At 43.4% G+C, this 12281-nt stretch overlaps 1 protein-coding gene across 2 annotated transcripts in view; it reads right to left on the bottom strand.

Annotated features, from left to right (window-relative positions):
- LOC115106432 (protein dopey-1-like) overlaps positions 1-12160 on the bottom strand; it is a 37774-nt gene extending 25614 nt beyond the window's left edge. Inside the window, exons 1-13 of one of the 2 annotated variants that reach the window (XM_029629179.2) lie at positions 11751-12160; positions 10209-10404; positions 9832-10013; positions 9259-9429; positions 8872-9061; positions 8395-8493; positions 7997-8096; positions 4174-4283; positions 3244-3358; positions 2802-2922; positions 2548-2667; positions 2122-2227; positions 1649-1678 (exon numbers count right to left, since the gene is read on the bottom strand). In XM_029629179.2, the coding sequence (XP_029485039.2) occupies positions 1649-1678; positions 2122-2227; positions 2548-2667; positions 2802-2922; positions 3244-3358; positions 4174-4283; positions 7997-8096; positions 8395-8493; positions 8872-9061; positions 9259-9429; positions 9832-10013; positions 10209-10346 (1482 nt within the window). In that variant the 5' untranslated portion in view covers positions 10347-10404; positions 11751-12160. The remainder of the gene's footprint in view (positions 1-1648; positions 1679-2121; positions 2228-2547; positions 2668-2801; positions 2923-3243; positions 3359-4173; positions 4284-7996; positions 8097-8394; positions 8494-8871; positions 9062-9258; positions 9430-9831; positions 10014-10208; positions 10405-11750) is intronic. The other variant, XM_029629197.2, reaches the window with a different exon arrangement.
- Between the last annotated feature and the right edge of the window lie 121 nt (positions 12161-12281).

Here is a 12281-nt window from a genome sequence, read left to right as displayed (position 1 = left end):
GTTATTCATTTTACACTCACTACAAAGATACAGATGCTCTTTCCAAATCAGTTGCCAATGCCCAATGGTGATTTCAAAACAGTTACAGAGTTTAATGGCTGTGATAGGAGATAACTGAGTGACTCTAACACTAACATAAATCAAAAATACTAAAGCTTGTACAAAACGTAAATATTCCAAAGCATGCATCCTGTTTTAAATAAGGCACTTGTAATACTGCAAGAAATTGTGGCAAAGAAATTCACTTTTTGTCCTGAATACAAAGCGTTATGTTGGGGCAAATCCAACAAAAACCCATCAGCGAGTACCACTCTTCATACTTCTAAGTATGGTAGCGGCTGCATCATGTTATGGACTAGTGAGTTTTTGGGGGGATAAAAATTAGCAGAAGCCAGGCACAGGCAAAGTCCTTGAGGAAAACTTGGTTCAGTCTGCTTTCCAATGGACACTGGAAGACAAATTCACCTTTCAGCAGGACGATAACCTAAAACACAAGGCCAAATCTACACTGGAGTTGCTGACCAAGATAACATTGAATGTTCCTGAGAGGCCTAGTTACAGTTTTGACTTAAATCTGCTAGAAGATCTATGGAAAGACTTGAAAATGGCTGTCTGGCAATGATCACCAACCAAGTTGACAAAGCTTGAAGAATTTTTAAAAGAATAAGGTGCAAATATTGTACAATCCAGGTGTGCAAAGCTCTTGGAGACTTACCCAGAAAGACTCACAGCTATAGACGCTATTGACTCAGTATTGACTCAGGGAATCTAATCAAGATGTATTATTGTTTTATATTCATTTAAAAATATATATATTAGGCTTTGACATGAGTATTGTGTGTACAGTTGACAAAAAATTACAACTAAATCCATTTTTTATCTCACTTTGTAAAAATATAAAAAATATTTGGAAAAAGTCAAGGGGTGGGAATACTTTCTGAAAGCATTGTATTTTATGAGGGTGGTACACAATATTACGCGTTGTTTTAGTAAAAGCCATCAGAGGCCGTCAAAGTTTACGAGGTTAGACCCTTTGAAAAATACAACCCCCACTAAAATATTTAATCATGAGCAGGCTTCCTCAAATCATTGTCATCTTACATTTTCCTTGAATATTGTAATGGGCATTTTCTTTACAAATGACTTTAACAAAAGTAATGCTAAAAGAAAAAAGAACAATGGGCAAATGAAGAATAAACACACGTGAAATGTTCAAAAAGCCATAGGCTACTTAAAATATGTGAGCAATGGGAGCATATTATTCTGTGCATGCAGGACAATGACACACCAGGCTGAAATGTCATTTTCACAACATCCCCCACCAAACTATGAATATATATATATATATATATATATATATATATATATATATATATATATATATATATATATATATATATATAGTATATTCCCACAAAAAAAATCCCAATTCTATTGGTCTAGGTAGAAATTCCACCATATTCCCAATAATACAGGCCTATTTCACTCACTCTGGAGTACAATAACCATACTCAAAACAAGAAAAATAACAGAAATTCAAATTTGGCTTTAGGAATGTTGCTGGGACGTTGCTAAAATGTTATCCAAGCCATAGTAAACCAGGCAGGCGGGATGAAGGGTGAAGAAGCAGGAGAGAGCCGTACTTTACCTGGCAGATTACCCTCATGCTTCTAGTAGGCTTCAAGGAGAGAGAGAGCAGATAGATTGAACAGACAAGAGCAAGCAGAGCATAGGCCAGAGGACACTTTGTGTGCAGAACATACCCACGCACAGAAACATCTGCACGCACGCACACCTGCGCACGGCCGCAAGCAATCACACACAGACACGCACAGTAGTACAGGTGTCAGGGGCTTTCCAACCTAGTCTGAATGGAAGAGAAGCATTCTCTCTACTAGAAGATGCAATTACACAGAAGACAGGCAGGTCTACAACCTGTTAATGCATTGCACGCACACACACAATAAGGGATTGCCATGAGCACTCACATTCAGAAACAGACCTATAATTAGTAAATATTCTATTGTATGAGTGCTGATATTTCAATGGCTGTTGTTCTGTTTTGAGAGACTATAGTATGAGTGAGAAAGGAAGGCGGGGTGAGAAGTGTGTGTGTCTCACCAAGGACACAATGTCCAGTAGGAAGTCCACCAGCTGACAGAACTCCACCAATGAGAGCCCTGAGGAATCCGTGCTCCCAGCATTCCCTGGTCCACTTTCTGCCTTCCTGCAAGATGGACAGAGTGACCCATTTACGTCAAACTCAGCTCTCCCATTTACAAACACAAAACAGGATGGTGTTCATCCCGCAAAAAAAAAAAAAAAAAAAAAAAACAGGGTAAAACTTGTCCAATAAGAAATGCTTACATTTGTAAGTCGCTCTGGATAAGAGCGTCTGCTAAATGACTTAAATGTAATGTTAAATGTAATTTATTGTCTGTTGCGAAACATTTTGTTACGGTGTGGCCTAATGGACACCGACTCGGGTTCTATCTCGCAATCTTACCATGTCAGCATACACACATGGAGCAGCACATGCACACAGACCTGCAGCAGTCCTCCAACCAGCGAGCAATGTAGTCCCACATGTAGTATGGCTCAAAAGAGTTGAAGAGGAGATTGGCCGTTTTGATAAGCTCTGCAGTTTTCTTGTTCTCTCGCAGTTTGCTGAGGGAAACGATCAATGCGACCCTTAGCTTACAATGGTTATTAAAGCTTTGGCTTTATTTTTTTTTACACACACACACACACACACACACACACACACACACACACACACACACACACACACACACACACACCTGCTGAGATGAGCATGGTCCTTGCTGAACGGGTGGTGGTTCTGCAGGTCCAGCTCTGCTCGGCACTGTGTGTGTAATGTCCTGAACACCTCGATCAGAACGTCCTCCAGGATGGCTGGTCCTGGAACACACAGGATTACAAATCAGTCACTGATCATGTCCATTTACAAATGTATCTGGAACAGTCACAGGGAAAGAGGGTCATTAGGCACCAAATGGAAGGAAATGGACTGAAACGGAGAGTGACTACCTGGATTTGTCCAATAAGTGCTAATTTTAGTTGTCCGCTGTGAAATATTTTGCTATGATGTTCCCTACTGAACACAGCCCAGTAGTGATATGTGGGTCACTATGACCAAAATGTTGTGTGTGTTCTATTCAGTGTGTAACAGTGACATGAATGATATGCGCTGCATTGATCTGATGTAGTAAGATACCGTACCGAGTTCAGGTTTGTCCAGCAGGCTGATGAGAATGCGGAAAGGCTTGAGGTCATGCATCAGGACGCTCTCCTCCTCCCCGCCTCGGGCCTTCCCTTGCAGGATCCCCACCATTGCCTGCACACACACGGTCAAAACTTCTGGATCAAACCGCATTCAAAAAAAAAAAAACGTAACGACCAAAGCAACTCCCGAGACAAGACTGCAGAACATGGACTCAGCTGGTTAGCGATCTAGTTTCTGGTTGAGATTACATTTTTGGGTTAGGGCCAGAGGACATTTTCCACAGCAAGTCTTCTTTTTGCCCTTCAGTGTGTGTGTGTGTGTGTGTTTCACACGCCTCGTCTAACACAGAAGCGGATGGGGCCCACGGAACAGGCGGTCCCCTGCAGTAGCCCCATTTCCCAGCGGGGGGAGACCCAACAAGTGTCCATGAGCAGATGGCAGATGAACAAATTAAAGCCCTGGTCTGTCTGTCCCAACCCCTGGAGTAACAGGACACATCACATGTAGGCCCCCGCCGTCATATGGGCCAATGCTGTTGGAGCGTGACATTGCATTACAAGGGGGAATAGTGTGTGAGTGTGTGATCGTGGCCCAGGCATGGAGCAGAGTTTGGGAGAGCTTCAAAGGGAAGGCCCCTGGGATTAGGAGGGGTGTGGAAGTAGGGGGCTACAGGCATTACAGGCAAACCCCTAAGGGTGTGCGTGTGTGTGTAGGTGGTGGGGGGGGGGGGTAGTTTAGAGATTGAAAGGGGGCACAGAGGGGGAGCAGTATGGGTCTGAATTTCACCTGCTGAAAAATGTAAGGCATTTACCTTGTTCCCTTTCAGAAGACCCACTCAAACTTTGAGGTTTTTGAAAATAATAATTTATGCAAATAACTGTGTGTGAGTGTGTAGGTGGGTGGGTTTGTGTGCGTTCAAGGCGTACCTGGACCAGCATGTCTTTGGAGTAGGTATTGAAATAGTGGGTAGCGTGGTCCTCAGGGTTGCTCTGTCGAGAGCTGCGAGGGCCTGTCCTCACACCATTGTTGTCAAAGCCTAGGAGTACAGTACAGTACACACACACACACACACACACACACACACACACACACACGATGACAAAACACAAGGGAAAAGAGGGTGGGGTGAGATTGAGTTACCAGTCATTCAGCAAACAATCAAGCTTTTCTGAGTGTAAAAACATGAGCCCTGCTCAGCCAAGTAGACACTTACCAGCATTTTTTAAAAATCCACAGCGAGTAAGAAGCAAATAAGACAAAACAAAGTAGGGAAATAAGCACTGGGATATATGACAACAAGACATGTTACTGCACAAGACATATGGCCAGATGATCATTCCAACAGGTAAAGTCCAACAGCTCAACTATACAAAGTTGTACAGAACGCATGCAGTGGTATGTATGTGTGCATGTGCTTGTTTGTGCATGTGTACCAGGGTTCCCATTATGAAAATGTGGCGCCGGACTTTTGACCGGCAGCACTTTAATTTACCGGAAATATACTGGACCAATATACATTGGGTGCGTGACCTGATTAGGTGATCAGAATGACATAAATCACATTTAGATTATGGTAATTCATATTCACCCCAGACTTGACTGCCCTTGACCAGCACAAAAACATCCTTTTAGCATCGAATAGCCCCCGCGATATGCAACTTTTCAGGGAGGTCAGGAACCAATATACTCAGTCAGTTAGGAAAGCTAAGGCTAGATTTTTCAAACAGAAATTTGCTTCCTGTAGCACTAATTCCAAAAGGTTTTGGGACACTGTAAAGTCCATGGAGAATAAGAGCACCTCCTCCCAGCTGCCCACTGCACTGAGGATAGGAAACACTGTCACCACCGATAATTCTATGATAATCGATAACTGCAATAAGCATTTTTCCACGGCTGGCCATGCTTTCCACCTGGCTACCTCTACCCTGGCCAACATCTCAGCACCCCCTGCAGCAACTTGCCCCCCTTGGCTTCTCAAATGACTGCCTCACCAACTACTTTTCAGATAGATTTCAGTGTGTCAAATTGGAGGGCCTGTTGTCTGGACCTCTAGCAGTCTCCTATGGGGGTGCCACAGGGTTAAATTCTCGGGCAGAATCTTTTCTCTGTATATATCAATGATGACGCTCTTGCTGCTGGTGATTCTCTGATCTACCTCTACGCAGACGACACCATTCTGTATACATCTGGCCCTTCTTTGGACACTGTGTTAACAAACCTCCAAAAAGGCTTCAACGCTAATCAACACTCCTTCAGTGGCCTCCAACTGCTTTTAAATGCTAGTAAAACTAAGTGCATGCTCTTCAACCGATTGCTGCCTGCACCCTCCTGCCCAACTAGCATCACTACTCTGGAGGGTTCTGACCTAGAATATGTGGACAACTACAAATACCTAGGTGTCTGGTTAGACTGTAAATTCTCCTTCCAGACTCACATTAAGCATCTCCAATCCAAAATTAAATCTAGAATTGGCTTCCTATTTCGGAACAAAGCATCCTTCACTCATGCCACCAAACATACTCTTGAAAAACGGACTATCCTACCGATCCTTGACTTCGGCGATGTCATCTACAAAATAGCCTCCAACACTCTACTCAGCAAACTGTATGTAGTCTATCACAGTACCATCCGCTTTGTCATCAAAGCCCCAAGTACTACCCACCACTGCGACCTGTATGCTCTAGTCGGCTGGCCCTCACCACATATGCGTCGCCAAACCCACTGCCTCCAGGTCATCTATAGGTCTTTGCTAGGTAAAGCCCCGCCTTAGCTCAACTCACAGGTCACCATAGCAACACCCACCCGTAGCACGTGCTCCAGCAGGTATATTGCACTGATCATCCCCAAAGCCAAAACTTACTTTGGCCGCCTTTCCTTCCAGTTCTCTGCTGCCAATGACTGGAACGAATTTCAAAAATCACTGAAGCTGGAGTCTTATATCTCCCTCTCTAACTTTAAGGATCAGCTGTCAGAGCAGTTTACCGATCACTGTACCTCTACAGAGCTAATCTGTAAATAGCACACCCAACTACCTCATCCCCATATTATTACTTGCACATCATCATCTGCACATCTATCACTCCAGTATTAATGCTAAATTGTCATTATTTTCACCTCTAGGGCCTATTTATTGCCTACCTCCCTACTCTTCTATTGCCTACCTCCCACACTGTACATAGATTTTTCTACATTTTTTTTCTATTGTGTTATTGACCTTACGTTTGTTTGTGTAACTCTGTGTTGTTTTTGTCGCACTGCTTTGCTTTATCTTGGCCAGGTCGCAGTTGTAAATGAGAACTTGTTCTCAACTGGCCTACCTGGTTAAATTAAAGGTGAAATAAACACATAAAAAAAATAAAAAAGAACATGCAAGACGAGGATGCAACAACGTTCTTACCAAATTCTGATGTGCACTTTGAAGATGTTAGAATAACTGTCCATATTTACTTTTCCTCAGCCAACAAGGCGAGCGAGTGACAAACCGCCAAATCACTAGCCTATGTCAATCTACTATCCCCTCCATAGTAGAAAAGTTGACCTATTCTATTGGTCATCTTGTCGTTCTGTGCGAGAAAGAAATAACCTATTCCCAACAGACGCTGGGACTGTTGTGGGACAATAGAGCCTAAATTCATATAACCAGTAGACCTAGGCTACATTTAAAAAATAAATAAGTTAAAAAGCAAAGATTCCGATGCAACAGATCAGAACGTTGAGCTTAAAATGTTGATCAACTATTATTTCTTCACATTATAAGCGCAGCAATGCGCACAAGGCAGCAGGTTAGGCGTGAATGTTCGTTACATTACGCAATTAGTGGGAAAACACAGTGGTCGAAAGCTCAACACACATTCTAGTGGTTTCATGTGACAGGGAGAGAGGAGATCTAATATGCAGCCTCTAGCATGGCTTGCAAATATGACTAGGATTGCGCCTTTGGCTACTGGACAACGAAAGAAAGTTGAAAATACCTGCTCTTTCCGTGACAGACTAACCAGGTGAATCAAGGTGAGGGCTGATTCCTTATTGATGCCACTTGTTAAATCCACTTCAATCAGTGTAGATGAAGGGGAGGAGACAGGTTAAAGAAGGATTGTTAAGCCTTGAGACACAGATTGTGTGTGTGCCATTCAGAGGGTGAATGGGCAAGACAAAAGACTGAAGTGCCTTTGAACAGGGTATGATGGTAGGTGCCAGGTGTACCGGTTTGTGTCAAGAACTGCAACGATGCTGGGTTTTTCACACTCAACAGTTTCCTGTGAGTATCAAGAATGGTCCACCAGCCAAACGACATCCAGCCAACTTGACACAACGCATTGCAAATTGGTGTGACACACTGATGAAGCCTGCCTTCCACTGTCTATGCCTTTGCTGTTTGAGATGATGTAGCAGCAGCTATCTCACTGTCTGACAGATTCTCCACTGAAAGGCTCTGTGTCTATATGCTGTACGAATGTGACAAATAACAAATATACTGAACACGCGCCAATTTAATTCCACTAAATTATGTAAATAAACTTATAGACCGATAAGCATGACCAGTGAAATGTATTTACATAGACTGGTATTTCCATCAATGAATAGGCTAAAAAGCATTATTTCACAATGGGATTTTTTCTTCTTCTTCTCCTCCTGGACAATTGGCCGGCGTCAATTTTATTAATCGGATTCTCAAAAAAATGTGTCTGCCAACAGCCGGCTATTACCGGCTAACGGAAACCCTTGCATGTGCATGAATGTGTCTTTTACCCAGCAGCCAGGCGTATAGTCTACGGTTGAGTGACATGTCCCTCCTCAGAACCACGTGCAGCGCTGCAGAGAGGATCCGAATCATGTCTGGACGGGTGGCCTGGAACAGCAACACACACAACAAAAATAAGGAAATAATAGGAGATTTCAGATGAGTTCTGACTTAGAAGAAAGGATGCCATAATTTGGGCTGTTTGGGCTCTGAGGCACATTGTGCTTCAATGATTGAATAGAGAGGTGAACGGCCAAACAAGCATCCTCTGAGTCACTGCATGCTCTCTCTCCCTCTAACTAGATGTCAGATAGCCTCATCATCAAGAATGGCCAGTTCCCAAAAGTGCTGTGACTGCAGTCTTGTGTGCTGAGCAGTGCTGACAGTTGAGCATATCTGTCCTTACCTGACTCATGTGAAATGGGAAGCAGAAGAGGATCAGGTCCAGGGTGCTCCTCTGGACCAGAACACTGGAGTCCTGCACTGATATGCTGACTGCCTCCACCTGCAGGGAGCGACACAACACACAGGGTTAAATCAAGCCCCATTTACATCTATCTAATGTACTGCAAATAAATGAGTGAATATGTAGAATTTCAGAACAACCAGACTTGGTTGACTCCTATTGCATTTTCTGCTTGTTCTTCAGGAAAAACTTAGGGCCTGAAGTTTTTTCATGTTTTTATTAGGAAAAACTCTTGGCCCTACTCAATTCACGTGACTTAATTTCTCAGGCTGCATCATGAATACACTACTAATGATTTCTAAATGTTCCCCAAACACAGGCACTTCAAGCTCTACTTGGTGCGTGTGTGTGTCTTGGGGGGGTTGGGATAAAGGAAAAAGATAAGGGTCTCTGAAAACGATTCTTCTTTTCGTGTACCATGAGCTCGATGTCACTGCCCATGACGTAGAGCTGGTCCTCCATGGAGAGTTTGCGGTTGAGGTGTAGCAGAACAAAGGTGACCCCGGGCAGACGCACGGCGGGGCTGGTCAGGATGCTGCCCCAGAGGGCGCTGTAGAAGGCCGACTGCTCCACTGCCACAGCCACCTTCTCCAGCAACGTGTTGGTCCTGGAGAGGATTGCATCGAATTTAAATCAATTCATTTGGGTTGCATACATTGACAAGACAATTGAATCCCAGATGATTGAATTGTTACTAAGGTTGATTCTGACTGAATATATATATTTGTATTTTTTCTCTCGTAATTAGCAATTCACTTCATTCAATGACATCCATTTCTCTTTCTCCAGCCCTCCATCTCTTACCTATCATAGTATTCAGAGCCCTCCTCCAGGCCTGGTAGTACCCCAGTCAGCAGCCCCTGCAGGCCAGGTTTGAGGGTCTTTCCCAGGGGCAGGTAGTAGGTCTCATACAGGCCCAGCAGCACCGGCTTCACAGACATAGCAGCATTGGAGAGTAGAGGGAACAGCCCAGAGCTGAAACAGAAAGCAGGGTAGAGGTTTTAGGCGGTGGGGTATTAGAGTAAAGTTGAAATTATAGGGTTGATAGGTCAACTGAAGAAAAATAACAATTGAACAAAATCCACATGCATTCATTTTATTATCTTACTAGTTCAAAGGAGATTGATTAAGGGTAAGGCCCTGCGATAGACTAGCGTTCTGTTCAGGGGGTGTACTTGTACATCATGCTGCCTCACGCTATAGAAGCAGGAGAAACAGGCTCCTGCCCTATGGACCATTCTGGCTTGGACAAGGCTTATTTACTTACTTTACTAGTTCACATTCAGTTTATGACATGTTCGCCAGTTACAATAAAGCTACTGTACTTCTCTACTACTGTCCTAAACAAGTGTTGACATCCTGTAGCCTAGTCAGTACCTGTAGAGGAAGAGGTCTTTGGCCAGCCTCTTGGGCCCTATGATCTTGAAGATGATCTCATAGGTCTCCAGGGCCTTGCGGTGCACCCCGCTGGGCAGAGCTGGATGGAGGCATTGAGCCAGACGCTTGCCTATCGTCAGCTTCTTGGGCACCACCTGGTACTTAGCATTGCTTTGCAATACCTGAGAAACAGATTCAAACATCAGATGTGGGGTACCAGATCAATCTACATCTTTCCACAATAGCTGGCGGTAAAAATATATGCATTTAGTGCATTAGAGACTATGCAGATCCGGTTTTAATTGCGGATGTGGTCATTGTGTATCCATTCCAAAACTAAATGTACATATGTGAAATATCCAAACAGTGGTAGTTACCTTGTTGAGTTTGCCCAGTGCAGAGATGAGGTCTGCCCATTCGCTGGAGTACTCAAAGTTCTTGAGGGCCTTGTCCACCGCCGCCACATAATTCCTGTACTTGGAGTCACTGAGCAGCTCCACTTCCTCTGCATTCATCCTCCTGGGTGGTTATTCAGCTACTTGCCAACACCAGGCTCACATACACACATCACACCTGGAGTGAATGGGTAAGGTGGGGGGTTCGTTACTCTGAGTCATAGTGCGTGGATTAATCAAAACTTTACGTATGGAAGCATTAGTCTCAAACTACATGTGTCCTTAATGTACAGGCCAGCGCCAGTCAATCTGTCAGAATGAGAGTTACAGAGGAGAAGCACATGGGTTGATGATGGTGCACAGATGGAGCTGTTTATTGACCAGTCATGTACAAATGACACATGTTAATTAGGAGCAAAGTCTGACAGATTACAAGAATTTGATACGGTTAATGTTGGCATGTGAAGATAGTGCTAAATCATTGGTGTCTTCTTCCAGACATGTCTTAGTGAAACAGATGCCTTGGGGATGGGAGAGGTAGATAGATGTGCTTCAACAGACAATATAGAAGTCAAGTGAACAAAGAGATGTACATGAGAGGGTTGGGTTCCAACTACAATCAAATCACATTTTATTTGTCTCACGCTTCGTAGACAACAGATGTAGACTAACAATGAAATGCTTACTTATGGGTCCATTTCCAACAGAGCAGAGTTAAAGATTAAAAATAATAATAAAGAAATAGTGGCACAGTGAACAGCAAATAAAAAGAGTAAAAATAACATGCCTATATATAGGGAGTACCAGTACAATGTCATCCTTTCACCAAAAATAGATTTTTTTCATGGCATTTCTATCCAAGGCAGAAACCTAAATTCCTCCCACCTGGTAATCAAGGAAGTGACAGACCTGAGTGGTACAGTACATGCATCACATGTCAGCCCTGCCCAGCGCCTCACAATGAAATGTGTTCTTGGTGGGGTGGGCGACACAGGAAACTAAATGACAGCCCTGGTCTTTGTAGTTGCAGCTATATGGATCTCTAGCTAGTTGTCACGAGTTGAAATATTTGGCGAGACAGCCTAATTTTAGGACGACACACCTACTAGATATACTGACAAAGAACAATAGAACGACATGCAAATTATAAAACGCTAGATCAAACTATCTAGCAAGTCATCTATTTAACAAGATGGATACAAAAAAATATATAATTAATTTCTATAGCCAACAAGGTGAAACACTTATCAAGGCATAGGACATAACTCGCAACCAAATATGAATGACATCATCTATCGTAATAAGTCCTGCGTGGTCAGCAATATCGAAACCTGCCCTCCATGTAAGTTAAATGTGCTAGCTTGCTAACTCAGCCAAGGCAGCGATACAACACCCAGGTGGCTACAATAGTACCAAGTAACTTAGACGTAACGTTACAGCCTGACTAACTCCCGATGTTGTGTCCCGAAACTAGCGTAGCAACGTCTTATTTATCGGCCGCGACAGCCGACGATAAATGCTTACCGTTAGAAGGATATTTGTAAACCCACACTGTCAGTAAATGTATCCCGCTTGACGAATTAAAAATAAAATAAAAATTCAGCCATTTGGCTCAGTGGGAAATGTATCCTTGATAGCTATGTCCGTATTATTGATGATGTTGTTGTTGCTGCCGGGCCCCCGACGTCGACTCGGTTAAACCGTGTCACTTTTCAAGTAAGCATACAACGCTCACGAGTTAAATAATACGTGTATCCTACATATTTCAAGGTATCGATGTCTTTGCTTGAAAAACAAACCAACATCAAAACCACACCTGCCCTACGTTCAGGTTCACAGAGCAAACAATCGCGTTCACAGTTGTCCCAGACTGCGTTGAAAGATTACTTGCACGCCTCCTTCATTTGTCCGACTTGCAATCCCTCCTGGCGGTAGAAAGGTTCCGGCTCGTGTTGATAGCTAGTGAAATATATTCCGTAGAAGTCTTCGCTGTTTTAAATTTATAGGCTGATGATTTGTATTGCTACATTTGCTTTAATTCGCCATACTGACAAT

The sequence above is a fragment of the Oncorhynchus nerka genome, linkage group LG3 (assembly GCF_034236695.1).
Source record: "Oncorhynchus nerka isolate Pitt River linkage group LG3, Oner_Uvic_2.0, whole genome shotgun sequence".
NCBI lineage: Eukaryota > Metazoa > Chordata > Actinopteri > Salmoniformes > Salmonidae > Oncorhynchus > Oncorhynchus nerka.
Note: the sequence above shows the minus strand (reverse complement) of the source record. Positions and strands in the feature narration are given on the sequence as shown.